Consider the following 17,643-nt stretch of genomic DNA (forward strand, 5'->3'; position numbering starts at 1 on the left):
TATATATATATATATATATATATAGAGTGACAATTGTATTTTCCTAAAGGGCGATGTTAGTACTTCGATTCAGTATTTAAGAGCTTCGATATTCGATTTATCAATTGTATATACCAGAATCCGTACCAAAATTAGTTTGATACATTTCAATATTCCTTATTCGATTCAGTACAATTTCGGATTGAAGTCGAATCCTGATCAATTGAAGTCTATTTTTTATTTAATTCAAATTTGATGTTTGTCTACCTAGCATAGCTTGAAACAAAAAAGAAAATAAGAGTTACAAGTTGTTCTTGAAACCAAGCACCATTTGACAACAAGAAATAGAAATCCCTATTAGTTATCATAAAGCAGATTATTCAAGAAACAAATCCTTTATAGAATTTACATGGACTTTCAATAGCTTTGTTTATCAACATTTTGTTCCCTCTCTTTCGGTAAACTTATACTTTTGAGTTTTAATTTTTTCCCGTGAATTTCATACAATATATATCCATATTTAAATTCATTTTTTTATTTCTTTTGTATTCACTAAATTCTTTTTTAAAAGAAACTTCAACCCGCGCGAAGCACGGGCAAATTAACTAGTATATATGTATAATTGCAAGACATGAGCCCGGTGACGCGGCACTCTCCTAGGCCAGAATCTCTATTTATCTTTATTCTCAAATTTCTGCCTTTATTCTATATTTTAATTTAATTAATTAATTAAACTAACAAGCAAAAAAGGAATTGCATATAGAATTACTTGTGCCCAAGTTCTCGAACGTTGAGTCTTCTAAATATAGTAGTGCCAAAAATTTGCTTCTGTCTCTCATGAGTAGTTACTGAATTAATCCCATCAATTTCTATCCCACTTCCCTCTTTCCATTCAATGTCAACGTGGTTACTTCATATTCATCCATTTAAATTGTCCGTTACTTCCAATATTGTCATTTGCCTTCACGCTGCCTTTTCCTTTGGCAATTTTCTGCTTCAATTTTTAACGGTATTCTTCCATCTATTCATGAGTATGATTTTGCCTTTTTTTTTTTTTTTTTTTTTTTTTTTTTTTTTTTTTGTGATATCTAATGGTGTGCATTCCAGTATTTTTTTCCCCTCTTTAATTTTTTTTATTATATATAGGAGTGAGAGGAAGTAATCAAGGAAAAGAACGTGCTTTTTTATAATATCTTTAATTTGCAGAAGCGAGAGAATTTGCAAAAGTGATTAGCGTAGGGAAACTAGGGATTTGACTGGTTGGGAGAGGAAATATTACTTCCATCTATTTGCTTCTTTTGCTGAGCTTCATCCCTCTATTGTTTCTCAGGTATCAATTTTATAGCTTCCAGTATTTTAACTCTGTTTGTGATTAAATTAGCCTCCCATTTTATCTATTTTTTTATTTTTCCTTTTCTTAAATTACATATTACGTAAGACAGAAGTTGAAGAGTTTTCTATGTATAATAGATTATTTGAGAACTACAAACAATAAGGAGTTGAAGGAATATATGATACGTGCATGCAGTTCATTGAAAAGGTGGGATTTGTTTCTCCCATACATCATGTCAACTGGTCAAGTAATTTAGTTTTTCATGAAAAACTTGTGTATGTATTATTAAGATGTTACAGCAACCTAAGTTTAGTTTTTTCCTCTCGATGATCTTTCAAAGTTTCCTAAATAGAATCGTACACAAGGGTCTAATCATCTAGCACAAGGCAAGCTCCGGGAGAAGACAATAAAGGGATCCTATAGTTGCATTTACTGTGCAAAATTTTGGTTCATCAATAGAAGATATGCGTTCTTTTCGTTTTTGTCTATGCATTATTATTCCTTCCTCTTCCTCTTCACGTATAATTATTTAGTATGTATGACATCTCATGTTGATATTATTAATATTTAATACAGTTTACATCTCAGTTTTATAGCCCCATGCCCCAATTTGCACATTACCACTTTTTTCTCCTTTTTCATTAGTTTTAAAAATAAATTTCCTTCTTTTTCAAGTTCGCATATTGATAAGAATCGGGTTAGTTGACTAAACAAAATTATAATGTGGAAGCGAAAATACGAAGATTAAAGACAAGAATGTAAAGATAGACGAAATTCAAGAATAAAATCCCCAAATTTCAAGATTAAGTGCTAAGAACCCTAATTGATCTTAGTATCCAAAATTAACGAATTAAAGCTAATTATGATACTAATAGAGTCAATTCAAGAACTTAAATCAAAAGGTGATCTAGACCCCTATTTCAAAGAAACTAGAGACAATAACTAGTATAAGACTAATTACCTTCTTTAATTTACGAATAAGAACCAAAAGATATCAAGTACGAATTAATCTTACCTCTTAAAAGAATCGTTCTTATAAGGTTGCAAAATAAATCCAAAGTAGCCAAACACAAAGGTATAAAGTAGAGAAACTCTCAATAATAATAATATTTGTCTAATGAAAATAACAAAATCCACCCTTATATATAGGGGAAACTTATCCCAAATAGAGTGGGATTAGAATCTACTTTTATGAAAATAATTAAATACTAAAACCTAATTAGGATTAAACTAGGAAAGCAAGTAAAATAATTGGCAAACTTCTTCTCTAATAGAATAAGGAAAAGGTTTCCTAAAAGTCACCTTGTACATGACTTTCTCCTACCCAATTTAGGTTGGATTTAAGCTCATTTTCTTTGGGCAGAAATTTCAGCCCCATGCGGGCTTGAATTTAAGCTCTTTTGGGCTCCATGTGGGCCCCAATATTCCTCCTCTTAAGCCTGGACTTGGATCATAAAATATGTGTAGCATTTAGCCCATTCTTCTCCATAATTCTTGAACTCGTTCTTGGGTTTTTCTTCCACGATAAGCATCTTCTTGATTTCCAATTGAAGCCCAAAACCTTGGCTTGCATCTCTTTAGCTTGTGACCTTGACGACGATCTTCTTAGGGCTTCTATAGCATCATCCTTGCCCATGGAGCTATCATCCCCCTCTTCTTGAAAAGAATTCGTCCTTGAATTTAACCCTTCATCAAACAAGGACAAGCCAGCAACATTGAAAGTAGCACTTACTTGATACTCACCAGGTAGATCCAACTTGTAAGCATTGTCTCCAATTCGCTCAAGAACTTTGAAAGGTCCATCGCCTGTAGCATGCAATTTAGACTTCCTTTTTAGAAGGAAACCTTTCTTTCCTCATGTGAACCCAAACTGAGTCCCCAGGCTCAAAGATGACTTGTTTTCGCACTTTGTTTCTTCTCAAAGTAACTTGCTCATTCCTCCTTTCAATGGCCAGTCTAGTTCATATCTTTCTCATCATCTCAGCTTTATTTGTTCCATCAAGACTAGCAACATTGGGCAATGGCACTAAATCAAGGGGAGTAAGGGGATTAAAACCATAAACAACTTCAAAAGGAGAAGACCCAGTAGAAGAATGAATAGTTCGATTATAAGCAAATTCCACCAAAGGCAAGCGATCCTCCCAAGAAGTTAATTTACCTTTCAAAATAGCCCTCAACATGTTACCTAAAGTTCTATTCACCACCTCAGTTTTCCCATTAGTTTGTGGGTGACAAGAAGTAGAAAACAACAATTTGGTCCCTAACCTTCCCCAAATAACATGCCAAAAGTAGGTCAGAAACTTCATATCCCTATCACTAACAATAGTTCTAGGTATGCCATGTAATTTCACAATCTCTTTAACAAACAAATCAGCCACATGAAAAGCATCATTAGTTTTCAAGCATGGAATGAAACGAGCCATCTTAGAGAATCTATCTACCACAACAAAGACACCATCCTTACCATACTTTATTTTGGCAAACCTAAGACAAAATCCATAGAGATATCTATCCAAGGTGAAATCGGAACAGGTAAAGGCGTGTACAAATCAGGTGGTAAAACCCTAGATTTAGCATGTTTACATTCCAAACACTATGCACAATATTTTTCTACATCCTTGCGCATGCCAGGCCAAAAGAAATTTTCAGCAAGTATATCTAAGGTCTTTGGCACTCTAAAGTGTCCCATAAGGCCCGCGCAATATGCCTCTTTTATAAAAACCTCACGCAATGAACATATTGGCACACACAACTTATTTTCCTTGAAAAGGAATCCATCACGTAACGTGAACTTCTCAAAGGGTCCCTTCAAACATGTAGCATAAGCAACCCCAAAATTAGAATCATCAAGATACAAACCTTTAATGTGCTCAAACCCCATTAGTTTAGAAGAAAGAATAGAGACAAGAAAGTATCTTCGAGATAATGCATCAGCCACCACATTGTCCTTACCTTGCGTGTATGAAATCACATAAGGAAACGTCTTAATGAACTCCACCCACTCAGCATGTCGCCTACTCAACTTAGCTTGGCCTTTCAAGTACCTCAATGACTTATGGTCAGTCTTTATCACAAACTCACGCGGCCACAAGTAATGTTGCCAAGTAGCCAAAGCCTTTACCATGGGGTATAACTCACGATCATAAGTAGAATAATTCAATGTAGCTCCACTCAATTTCTCACTAAAATATGCAATAGGCTTAGAGTCTTGCATTAAAACAGCCCTCGTACCTTATCCACCAGCATCACATCTAATTTCAAAGGATTTAGAAAAATCAGGTAATTTTAACAAATGAGCAGAACACAACTTATCTTTCAAGACATTAAATGCATGCTCTTGTTATTTTCCCTAATTAAAACCCTTATCCTTCTTAACGACTTCAGTTAATTGTGCAACAATTGTACTAAAGTCCCTCATAAATCTCCTACAAAAACTAGCAAGTCCATGAAAACTCCTAACTTCCGTCACGCTTGTAGGTGTAGGCCATTCTTTAATTGCTTTAATTTTGTCTTCATCAACCTCAACACCCTTTGAACTAACAACAAAACCAAGAAATATTACTTTATCAACACAAAACATGCACTTTCACAGATTGGCATACAATTGTTGCTCCCTAAGCACCTCAAAAACTAACCTCAAGTGTTCCACATGTTCTTCAAGAGAGGTTAAAAAGATCAGAATATCATCAAAATAGACCACAACAAATTTGCCTTGAAAATACTTAAAGATATGGTTCATTAGACTCATGAATGTACTAGGCACATTGGTTAAACCAAATGGCATCACTAACCACTCATCTGAAGCCATACTTAGTTTTGAAAGCAGTTTTTCGCTCATCTCCAGGATTCATTCGAATTTGGTGGTACCCGCTTTTTAAATCAATTTTAGAAAATATTTTAGAACCATGCAATTGGTCAAGCATATCATCTAGACGGGGAATAGGATGGGGATATTTTACCATTATTTTGTTGATAGCATGACAATCCACACACATCCTCCAAGTACCATCTTTTTTTTGGTACCAAGAGCACGGGCTCATACTTTCTCTCACAAATCCCTTTCAAGTAGCTCTTCTACTTGTCTTTGTAGTTCCCTTTTTTCATTAGGATTGCTTCTATAAGCAGGCCTATTCGGTAATTGAAATCCAGGCACAAAGTCAATTTGATGTTCTATTCCTCTCAAAGGGGGTAGCCCCTTAGGGATATCCTCAGGAAAGACATCGCCAAAATCCTGCAAAAGTTTTGAAACAACACTAGGCAAAGAATGAGTTAAATAATTAGTGTTAATCATAACTTCCGTATACGTAAGCAAGATAATGGGCAACCCCTCTTTTCTTGCAAGTAAACACTCTTTGGCTTTTGCAAGGCTCACTATTTTTTCACCCTTAGCCTCTTTCCTCTCACCAATTCTTTTTTTTTTTTTTATCACTCTTTCCCACCTTTTCTTTTATCTTGTTGTTGTCCTCTCTCTCCTCACGCCTCACTTGATTTTTTTCCTCTCTTATCTTACTTTTTTTTTTATCCTTCCCCATTTTTCCCCATTGTTTCTTTCAATCGTCGTTGGTCTTCATACAGTTGGGAAGGAGTTAAGGGTGCAAGATTATACTTCTTCCCCTTATGTTCAAGAGAGCACTTATTTCTCCTTCCACAGTGGGAAGCATATCTATCGTATTGCCAGGGTCGTCCCAATAAAATATGACAAACTTGCATTGGTACAACATCACAGAGAACTTCATCAGAATACCCCCCAATAGAAAAAGAAATCATGCATTGTTTACTCACGGCCGAGCTCTCCACATTCATTCAACCATTGGAGCTTGTAATTGGTCTTACGTTTCGTGCATGGAATTCCTAATTTCTCCACCAAGTATGCGCTCACCACATTAGCACAACTACTATTGTCAATAATCATAGAGTAAATTTTATCCTTTATCCAAAATCGTGTATGAAAAATATTTTCTCTCTGTGCCTCATCAAGCTCTCCCATATTAATGTTCCTAAGACGCCTAACTACCCCCAAAAAAGTTCCCTCAACATGAGGATCCATCTTTTTCTGGTCCTCACTCCCAGCACCATCTTTTTCTTCTTCTTTTTCTTCTTCTTCTTCTTCTTCTTCTTCTTCTTCTTCTTCTTCTTCTTCTTCTTCTTCTTCTTCTTCTTCTTCTTCTTCTTCTTCTTCTTCTTCTTCTTCTCCTCCTCCTCCTTCTCCTTCTCCATCACTTTTTTCACTCTCATATTCCCCATTATCTTTAAGATAGTTCTTCTGTTTGGACGTTCAAATGCCTTATGTCCCCTCCCTTAACATTTGTGACTTGTATCGCACTAGAAGGTGTAGAAGGAGTAGAAGTTTTTGTGTTAAAAGTTTTACCTCCATCTTTGGCCTCCCATTTACCTTTTCCCTTATCATCTTGTGCTTTAGGCAGAGTTTTCTCCTCATGTGTTGGCGATAGCCTCCTTGGAGCTGTAGTAGATCAATTTTTCCATGAGCTAGCTTGTTGCTTCCTTTTAATCTATTTTTCTATTTTTTCAGCCAACTCTACCAAATCATCTCTATCAGTTATTTCTCCATTTAACCCATTAAGAAACCTAGCCATAGTGGCTTCCTCTTCTTTATTACAATTTGCTTAGATCATAGCCATATTTATTGCCTTAAAATAATCATCCACCGACTTAGAACCCTGCCTAAGAGTTTGAAGGCGTTGTTGCAGATCTCTTTGAAAGTGTGATGGCATAAAACGCTTTCTCATAACCCTCCTCATCTCGTCCCATGTCACAACGGGCGGTTCTCCATTGTCTAGTTTGTCTCTGCTAAATTTCTTCCACCAACTAGCAGCATAGTTAGAAAATTTAACCACAGCAAGTTTAACCTTCTTACCTTCAGAGTAGTTATGACAGTCAAAGATGGCATCCACCTCTCTCTCCCAATCAAGGTACAAATCTGGATCTCTTGTTCCCTTGAAAATTGGGATCTTTATCTTAATGCTACTAAGATTTTCATCCTCAGCCTTAGCTCGTGATGCCCTTCTTCCGTTCCTCCTTTGGTAAGCTTCCTCAAATTCGTTCTCCAAACTGATCCTCACCTTATTGGAATTGAGGAGGTCAAATAGCTTATCTCCTAACCTGAGGAATCGAATGTTGTTGGATTCTCCGCACATCGGCTATGTTCACCGGATTAGGTGGATTTTGGGCTGCCTCTAACGCTTCAAGTCGGGCGGTAATCATTCTGAGCATCTCGACTAAGTTGTTGTTTTGAGTGCTTTTCACTCTCCTTTCCTGTTTAAGACATCTCGAAAAAAAAAAATTAAAGAACAAATATCTCTCAATTCGGCTTTTCCCCTCAATTGATCTCACCCTCTCCTGCCTTTTTCCACTCAAATTACTACCTTTGGCTGGTTCCTTTAGGATTTATATATAAACCCTACTAGTAACAATCCTTTAGAAGTAAGATGTAGAGAAAAAAAAAATTACCAACTCCCAGACGGATTGGGTTTGGCGAGACAAGAAAAAGACCAATTTGTATGAAAAGAAAGAAAAAAAAATCCCAAACTTCCCCTCTTCTTGCTTTTCCTTCTTGATGTTGGAAAATACAAGAATGGAAAATACAAGAAACACAATAACTATGGTGTTTCTTAATTTGCAAGATTTTTTTTTAAGCTTTACTATTTTAAGCTACTAAAAAGAAAAAGAGTTTTTTTTTTTTTTTTTTTTTTTTTTGCGAAACTCCCAAAATTATCAAGAACGGAACCTTGATAGCACCGCTCTAATACCACTTGATAAGAATCGGGTTACTTGACTAAACAAAATTATAGCGTGGAAGCGAAAATACGAAGATTAAATACAAGAATGTAAAGATAGACGAAATTCAAGAATAAAATCCCGATCTTAGTATTAAAAATTAACGAATTAAAGCTAATTATGATACTAATAGAGTCAATTCAAGAACTTAGATCAAAAGGTGATCTAGACCCCTATTTCAAAGAACTAGATACAATAACTAGTATAAGACTAATTACCTTCTTTAATTTATGAATAAGAACCAAAAGATATCAAATACGAATTAATCTTACCTCTTAAAAGAATCGTTCTTATAATGTTGCAAGATAAATCCAAAGTAGCCACATACAAAGCTGTAAAGTAGAGAAACTCTCAATAATAATAATATTTGTCTAATGAAAATAACAAAATCCACCCCTATATATAGGGGAAACTTATCCCAAATAGAATTGGATTAGAATCCACTTTTATGAAAATAATTAAATACTAAAACCTAATTAGGATTAAACTAGGAAAGCATGTAAAATAATTGGCAAACTTCTTCCCTAATAGAATAAGGAAAAGGTTTCCTAAAAGCCACCTTGTACGTGACTTTCTCCTATCCAATTTGGGGTGGATTTAAGCTCTTTTTTTTTGGCAAAAATTTTAGCCCCATGTGGGCTTGAATTTAAGCTCTTTTGGGCTCCATGTGGGCCCCAATCTTCCTCCTCTTGAGCCTGGACTTAGATCATAAAATATGTGTAGCATCTAGCCCATTCGTCTCCATAATTCTTAGACTCGTTCTTGGGTTTTTCTTCCGCGATAAGCATCTTCTTGATTTCCAATTAAAGCCCAGCAACCTTGATTGCATCTCCTTAGCTTGTGACCTTGACGACAATCCTCTTCGGACATCTATAGCGCCATCCTTGCCCATGGAGCTATCACATATGCTCACATAAATGAGTTAATTCATATGTAATGGAATGTTCCTCAGTAATTCGTTATGTCAAAGAATCTTAGTAGGGTGTTAAAAGAATATATTATGACAAGTTGGTGGAATCATGAATAAATGTTTATTAATTAATATTTTTTATCCGAAAAGTGTTTTTCTTTTTTTCCTTATTGTTTGGCCTTTCCCCTTCCCTATAATTTTTTTTTATTTTTAATGTTGTAATAGAGAAAACAATGAAAATGTGTATTAACGTGTAGCTCACCAAAATAATGGCAGGCTCAGGATTTAAATGTCTATTTACATTTAAAATAGAAATTAATAGAAAACACATTTCCGTATATATAGCAAAATAAGATGTTGATGGGAAATTGACGACTAAAAGGTCTAAAAATCAACTTCCTTAAAGGAATATTTGATCAAATTTTTAATTCTTCGAATACTTCTTTATCTGAATTCAATAGAAATATCAACCTGTACTTTTTGGTTATGTTTAATATAGGATAACATATAGAAAACAAATTATTTCGTAAATTTAGGATTTCACCTAACCGCGCGAAGCGCGGCATAGTTACTAGTATATCTAATATTACCTGAAGGAGCACATGATCAAACCAAGTCGAGTGGAGCACTGGCTAACGGTTGTGTTTATTTCCTCAAGGTCTCGGGATCGAAGCTCCTGCACGTTCTGTGATTTAATTAAAGCAGCCTTTTAACTTTCCTTTTTATATTATTCTAAATCATTTTTCTTCTATAATTCTAATTACCCGAAAGTGAAAATCGTGTTTCTATTTTATATCACCTCTAATGAAATTTTTTTCCTTTATTTTTAATTACCCAAATCCCAAAAGGCAAAAGAAATCAAAAAACCCCATAAGCACTAAGCTATAACGAACCAAAGGCAAAAGAAATTTAAAAAAAAAAAAAAAAAACCTATAGCTAATAGTGAACTTATCCTCTTGAAATTCTGGATTCGCCTCTGCTTGCTGTCACGACTAAAATTCCCCATCTTGCACTAGATTGAAGTTGATCTGCATTTGAAAATTTATGATGTTAAAATATCTAGTTATTACCTAAGCAAATATGTTATACAAAGCAAAAATCTAATTTACTTGACATACCTATAATTTCAGGCGTTCCAAAGCTCCAATTTCAATCCGTGTAAAACACCCCTAGCAAAAGAAAGCAGAAAGAATTTTAATTAGAAGAATTACAAATGTGCTCTCTCCAACATATTAAAAGGTGTGAAATAGGACAAAATAAACAATATACTCCTTGAGAGAACAAAAGCTATATATAAAGTCAATGTAAAATTAGGCAGATCTTCTACGCCACAAACAAATTTTAATTCTTGAATCCAGTTTCCAATGATCTCAAATTAGCAAACACCTACAAAGCAACAATAAAGATATTAAAAAGAATGTGAAGCGCCATGTATTTATAAGCTAAGAATGATCACATATAATCGTCAAAGAATCTGAATGGTCAAGCTTTAACAAATGAGAAGTTACGTTGGAAAACGTAAGGGTTTTTCCATAAATCCATCAATTTAACACTAATGCCCAATTAATACAATTTAATAAGTGCTTCATTGCTCTCACAATCAGATCACGTATTGGGTGAATGTTCTCTAACATTTAAGTGCTTTAAATTTTATTTTATTTTATTTTGGTTAAAACTTTAAGAATTCAGTACTATTTTATGTGTGGCTATTCAGATTTTCTTACTGAGATACTAATCGCAAGAAGTGTAAGAGTTTCATCAAAATTATTATTTTAGTGATTCACTACAACAAAGTATAGAAATGACAACAAAAAATTTAATATTTGGCAACAACTTAGTTTTATTGTTGGCAAAGAATTTAATTTTGTTGCCATTGTATTGATTATTGTTGCAAAAGTTATTTTTGACAACCAAAAAAAAAAAAATTGTTGCACGTTGTTGCAATAACAGCCGTTGGGAAAAGTCTATGCAACAAAAAAAAAAATTGTTGCCAAAAGTACTTTTTGCAACAATAATCAATCTATGGCAACAAAAATAATTTTGTTGCCAAATATATTTTTTCTTGTAGTTATTATTAGGAGAAATTATTATGAATGATTTTATTATGAGATGCTTTTACTGTTTGGTAAATATTATTAGAGTAGTGTTTAAATGAGGGCAAAATATTCGTTTTATACTCTTAGATGAATGCTAAAATGGTCATTCAATATTTAATGGACATTTTGGTAATCCAACTTTGACATTTGGAGCTTCCCACTTTTAGTATAATATGATGATTCAATGTTTTGCGCTAGCTAGCATTACAAATTTAAATTCAAAAGTTTAATGTTAAGAGCTAATTAATAAAATGAAAAGAGAACAGAGAATGAGATGTTTTAGATGGAAGTAAACTTACAAAATAACTGCTTTGATAGTTTGATTGGTGATTGGCATTCCAAATTCCCCACTCTCTATGACCCGTAGTAGAACATCGACCAGATTTGCACCTCCAGACTCACCATTACCCTTTTTACCATTTGCCTTATTTTCTCGATGTTCATTAATGATGTTCTCCAAAATTACATCCGCCTTTGTGTTAGCCTTCAACAATTTGGACTTCATTCCACTAATCTGGTCAAGCCACTTTTGCGAAGGGAATAAATCAGCAAAGTAAAATCCTGCCGACAATGATACTACCTCCTTCACCAGCATTATCGACTTATCTTGATCAGGAACAGGTTTTCCGAAAGCAGAAAACTTGTTTGATAGGTTGATCAATGATTCAGGCGCACTGGAACGGAGAGATGAAATGAGATTTGATATCTCTTCTTGTCGAATTGAGTTAAATGATTGACCATCTTTGCACTAAGAAGTTCCACGACGCACACTTTACACATATTTCTCCAGTAATCATCATAAGGACATATTGCTACGTCCGTGTAATTATAAAAAAAGGTATTTGCAGTCATAACCTTAGGCCTACTTGCAAAGTGGAGGTCTAGAATTTTCATGATTTCTTTTGCCATTTAAGGTGAAGATACAACAATGCTGAAATTTATCCGAGATGGAAGTGCATGATGGGGACATATTTTTGCGATGAGAGCACGATGGGACAAGTGATCATTCATTAATTGGTGCAAGTTCCCAATAAATGGAAGCCTCCATGGTCCTGGAGGCAATCTTTTTTTAGGAGCTTTTGATTCCTTCCATATCCGAAATGGACGGAAGACGAAGGAAAGGAATAGCAAGAGTGAAATGAAGAGCACGAAAGGGTAAAACTTGACTCTCCATTTCAAAAAGGAAACCATATTATGGAGTAGAGCTAGTAATAATCCTTTTTTCTTTTTTGAAAGCTCACTACTATACTGAACGGATGTGAAAACAGATACTTATAGCTGCTTTGAGTCCACCCAAGTTGACTCAATGCTAAGGGTTCTATCAATGACAACTTTAGATGTCAGATACTTTCAAAGATCGATGTGGCATGAGTTTCTTTTATAAGCTTAGTACCCGGGCCAACTTGTACGGATTTTAATTAATTTCACGGGGTACTTGCTACTCTCACTAGCACAAGTATCAAATTACTTTGTCCACCAAGACTTGAACAGATAGAAGGGAATCATTAACTAGTATTTTTGCCACCAGTTTTCCTCTCGTCTCTGCCACCACTACTACTTAGTTATTTTCAATTATCAAGTCAGCATTTTCTTGTCTCGTCTCTCCACCATTGTTAACTTTGTTATTTATGTCATTTTTCCTTCAAATAATCAAGTCAATTGTGGTAGAAAATGCATGGCACACCAATCTTGACAGTATCCATATTCCACAGGCTCCTCTGTCGTACTCTACAACTAAAATAAAAAAGTAAACAATGGCAACAGAAGATTCATGGCACACCAATCTTGACAATTAAATACATAAATCTATAGTTGTTTCTAAAATTTTCTGATCTTTTTCCAAGTTGAGTCATGCGGGCATGACAGTGGCGGAGCCAGAAATCTGGCTAAGGGTGTTCAAACTATAAAGTAAATAATTTTTTTCAATGAGTAGGTGCCAAAAAAATTTAAATCAAAATAAATAATATTTAGTTTTACTATTTCCTTTGTAATTTGCCCTCAGAGCAGTATCGAAGTACTAAAATTTGAAGAGCATTATCCAAGCACTAAAATTTGAAATGTGTTTTTGAGTTTTCACTTAAAGTTTTAGTTGAGCAAAGAAAATTACTCAAGGGAGTCCAGTAAAGAAAATGATCAGGCACCAATAAAAATAAAAAGTTAAAATGTAACAAAAGAGAATAACGAAAGATTCAGAGAGGAGCGAATCATGCAACCATCTATTGACGAGTTCAGACACGAGGTTTTAAACAAACTTCTTGAGTAATTAAAAGTCAAGCCAATTGTACTTTGTTTTTAAATAAAACTAATAAACTTATTTTGCTTCACACGGTGTGAAAAACATGAATAAGACAAATTTTCTCATAAGAAACAAATTAAAAGGTTTGATTGAAACCTTTTTGATTTTTTATTTTAATTAAGACAAACTTTTAGAAATGTTACTTAAAATAATAGAAAGTAAAGGAGCGATATGGGGGAAAAAAATACTCTAAAAAGTTTATTAGTGAAACCTTTTTAATTTAGTACTATTTTTATAAGACAAACATTTAGAAAAAATGCTTAAAACAATAGAAAGTAAAGGAGGGATATGACAAAAAAAATTATTGGCAACGTAAGTTTGCTTTGATTTGAGTTGTACTATTACAAAGAAATGTAGTGCTTGTGAGGCAAGCTTCGTTTTTATAATATAAAAGCCCACCCGATTGCTTCAGCAAGACTCGATGCCGCAGAACAATACTAACTTTGAACACCCTTAACCATTCAGCTGTAGCACACAGTTATTTAAGGGTGTTCATTGTGCGATATATAACCAAATATTACAAAATTTCACCTATGTATTCGATATAATTTTTCGGCGAAAGGTGTTCGGATGACAACCCTTAGTATGGGGTGGCTCTGCGCCTGGGGCATGATATCCAGGAGATAAACTAAGTTTATACTGTTCACATAAGAGATACAGATACACCATGTAAAAAAGAAACAACTTATTGATAATCACTGGCTGATAGACATGTAGTAGCCAGTGACATGTGTTGTTACTTTATTGTTAAGAGAGACCAAAAGGAGTAGCAATCAAACAAAGATCATTCTTTCTACTGGCTGCTACTCCTTCTGCTTCGGTCATGTCGAAATCATCCAGATTAACCGCTTCAGGAAGCTTCCAGTCGAAGTGATACAACAACTTCGCTAAAGAATGCCCTACAGTAGCTAAACCGGATATCATTCCCGGACACATTCTTCTTCCTGCGCCAAATGGAATAAATTCAAAATGGTTCCCTCTGAAGTCAATAGGACTATCCTCAAATCTCTCAGGTATAAAGCTTTCTGGATCATCCCAATATTTTGGATCTCTTCCAATTGCCCACGCATTCACTATGACTTTAGTTTTGATAGGTATATTGTATCCATCAATTTGTGTTTCTTCTCTACATTCCCTTGGGATTAATAGAGGAGCTGCAGGGTGTAACCTTAGTGTTTCTTTTATCACTAATTTGAAATACTTCAACTCTTCTAAATCAGTATCCTCCAATGTTTTCTTTCCTTGTAGGGCTTCTCTAACTTCAAGTTGTGCTTTAGCCATAACACTTGGATTTTTTATCATTTCTGACAACGCCCAAATAATTGTTGTTGATGATGTTTCAGCTCCTGCCATGAACATTTCCTGCACGTAAAAGGTTATCAAAATTTACCGAATTTTTTGTAATTCAAACTTGAGTTCTAGCATAAAAAGTCAACTTCAAAGTTTAACAATACTAAAATTAAAAAGAAACGATATTTTTTTTGGATGGCACGACTATACTTACAAAAACAATTGCTTTGATATTTTCATTTGTGATTAGGATTCCAAATTCCCCACTCTCCATGACTCGTAGTAGAACATCGATCAGGTCTTCACCTCCGGACTCACCATTACCTTTTTTACCATTCACTCGACTTCCCCGATGCTCATTAATGATCTTCTCCAAAATTATATCGACCTTTTCGCGGGCCTTCAACAATCTGGACTTCATCCCACTGATCCCATGTAGCCACTTATGCGAAGGGAACAAATCAGCCAAGTCAAATCCTGCAGATAATGACACTGCCTCTTTCACCAGCATTATCAACGTATCTTGATCATGAACAACTTTTCCAAAAGCCGATCTACAAGTTACAGAACCTGTAAACCAAAATATTTTGCTTGATAGGTTGACCAACGAGCCAGGCTTAGAATTGATGATAGATGAGACGAGACTTGACATCTCTTCTTGTCTAATTGAGTAAAATGATTTGACCATCTTTGCGCTAAGAAGTTCCAGGACACATATTTTGCGCATATTTCTCCAGTAATCACCGTATGGACATAGTGCTATGTCCGAGTAGTTGTAGAAAATAATACTTCCGGTCATACTTTGGGGCCTAGTTGCAAAGCGAACGTCCTGAGTTTTCATGATTTCTTTTGCCATTTCAGGTGAAGACACGACAATCGCTGAAATTTCTCCAAGTTGTAAATATGTCAGTGGCCCATATTTTTGCGATATGCTTCTGAGAGTATGATGTGGCAGGAGTCCATTTGCTAACTGGTGCAAGTTCCCGATAAAAGGGAGCTTCCATGGACCAGGAGGCAATTTTTTGTTTAAGGTTTCTGATTCCTTCGATATCTGAAAAAGACGGAATAAGAAGTAAAGGAATAGCAAGAGTGAAATGAAGATGAAGGGTAATTGTTGAGTCTCCATTTTTAGGAAGGAGGAAATGGAATATTATCTTATGGATACATGCTTCTTGTTATATAACGAGCTAATTTTACATGTTTGAGACTAAAATCTCGTACTACTTTCTCTTTGCAGAAAGTTCAAACATATTCTTTTTCTCCCAAAAAAATTATCCTACTTTCCTTAATAGTTTGTCCTAAAAAAATTGACACTTTTTTATATTTAGAAATAATTTAACTTTATGATATGATTTACAGTCACACAAATATTTAAAATCTATTTTAAACCACACACATCAAAAAAAATTCTTTATTTTTTAAATTTTATATCAAATCAAACTAAAATAATTTTTTTAAAATGAAGGACTACTTTATATTATTAAATTAATAAGAAAACGTGCACTCACTACCTCATACTTTCCATGGGACCATGTTTTTTAATGCTAATGGTTCTATGACTTCTATCAATGAAACTATTGATGTTGACGTGACAGGAGAGCAATGTGATAAGCGTGCGAGAGAGCTGTTTCAAATGGTTAGAAAAATATGACAGTATCAATAATGAAAAAATGGACAACAGAAAGCAACTTTTTGAATAAAATATTATATCGTGGCGGGCGATTGCCTTAAAAGTGATTTCAGTCCTGTTAGGGGGTGAATTGTTTGAGACTTTCCAAAATTCTACAACACTCTCTAACACGTTTACTCATAACTAGCAGTTTGGAGTTTGCAAGAATACAGTTGCCCTGAAACAAAATTGAAAAGAATAACTTTGAGATAATGAGAGGAATTGTTCGTATATGATAATTCACAGGGCTGCTTTTATAGTCCAAGCTACTGGAGTTATAATAGAAAGGACTTAATTTGGAAGAATTAGAAGAATTAATCTGTAGTTGTTAAGAGAAATTAACCTGCTGTTACAGGTTTTTTACAAGAAGTTGCTATAAAAATATATTTTGGAGCAGTTATACACAATGCTGAAAATTAACGATCATGAGAAAATTAAGCTGGACTAAAAAGGTGTGTCACACCACGCTCCGTACGCGTGATGGGCACGACCCAAGCCGAATGCTGGTGCGTGCGTGTAGTTTCCAAGTTTCAACACAACAAATATGGAGGCGCTTAACTAATTCCATGAAGGAAGAAGTTTGTCTACAAAGAGCTCGAAATGGCTTTAGTATTTCCATGTGAATTTTTATCTTTCACTTAAGACAAAGAAATGAAAAAAGGGCCCATCATTTTTTCTTTTTGCCTTCTCATTACCAACTAAGAACTAATAATACCAACAAGAGGAGCTTGTAACTTCATAATATTATCAAAGATTTTCGTGCCATGAATTTCTATCACATCCTCCATTAATTATACACATCAGCCTCAATTGAAATAGACATGAGATTTTACAACTTATTAAAATTAATGCATATAATTAAAGTGGCTGACTTATTTACGTAATAGACTTTGAGAACACACGCAAAAAAGATTCAAAAATTTTATTAAAAAATATTTAATAGAAACATTTTATCATGTAAGCAGTTGGAACAAGTGATAATTTGAGTGTCTTAATGCAATTAATCGTGAAGTATAAAAGGGTTGTCAATTTGTATTAAGCCATATCTTAATGCGTTTTTGGGCCATGTGCTATCTGCCTCCATTGACTTGATAATCTATGGCGTTTGTGCATAAAATAAGGCCTTATAATAACGACAAAGTTAATAATGAGCAGCAAGTCACGGCACGTCAATCTTGAAAATATCTAGCAATCTACAGTTGTTTTGAATAATTTTTTCCAAGCTGGTGTTCGTTTAAGTTTGTGAAGTTTTTTCTCTTTTTGTAAGTCTTGCAG

General features: G+C 34.5%; 1 protein-coding gene and 1 long non-coding RNA gene across 3 annotated transcripts; both read right to left on the reverse strand.

The window, feature by feature from the left end:
* Nucleotides 1-2,445: 2,445 nt before the first annotated feature.
* On the reverse strand, nt 2,446-10,502 carry LOC132035500 (uncharacterized). 2 transcript variants are annotated; one of them, XR_009409280.1, is made up of 3 exons: nt 10,136-10,502; nt 9,608-10,045; nt 2,446-2,952 (listed from the first exon to the last, which is right to left on the reverse strand). It is a non-coding gene; the product is annotated as an uncharacterized LOC132035500 (long non-coding RNA). The 2 variants fall into 2 exon arrangements; XR_009409281.1 differs by lacking the exon at nt 2,446-2,952 and adding an exon at nt 8,376-9,003.
* A 3,522-nt stretch (nt 10,503-14,024) lies between these two features.
* On the reverse strand, nt 14,025-15,912 carry LOC132034023 (premnaspirodiene oxygenase-like). The gene is made up of 2 exons (XM_059424234.1): nt 14,914-15,912; nt 14,025-14,771 (listed from the first exon to the last, which is right to left on the reverse strand). The coding sequence occupies exons 1-2, from the start codon at nt 15,823-15,825 to the stop codon at nt 14,157-14,159; spliced, it is 1,527 nt and encodes a 508-aa protein (XP_059280217.1). The 5' UTR covers nt 15,826-15,912; the 3' UTR covers nt 14,025-14,156.
* Nucleotides 15,913-17,643: the final 1,731 nt, after the last annotated feature.

This window comes from Lycium ferocissimum, chromosome 10 (assembly GCF_029784015.1).
Source record: "Lycium ferocissimum isolate CSIRO_LF1 chromosome 10, AGI_CSIRO_Lferr_CH_V1, whole genome shotgun sequence".
Lineage (NCBI taxonomy): Eukaryota > Viridiplantae > Streptophyta > Magnoliopsida > Solanales > Solanaceae > Lycium > Lycium ferocissimum.

Coding starts and splice junctions, on each gene's coding strand:
- LOC132034023 (XM_059424234.1), bottom strand. CDS start 15,825: ATGGAGACTCAACAATTACCCTTCATCTTCATTTCACTCTTGCTATTC. Junction 14,772..14,913: donor ATATCAAAGCAATTGTTTTT/GTAAGTATAGTC, acceptor TTTTACGTGCAG/GAAATGTTCATGGCAGGAGC.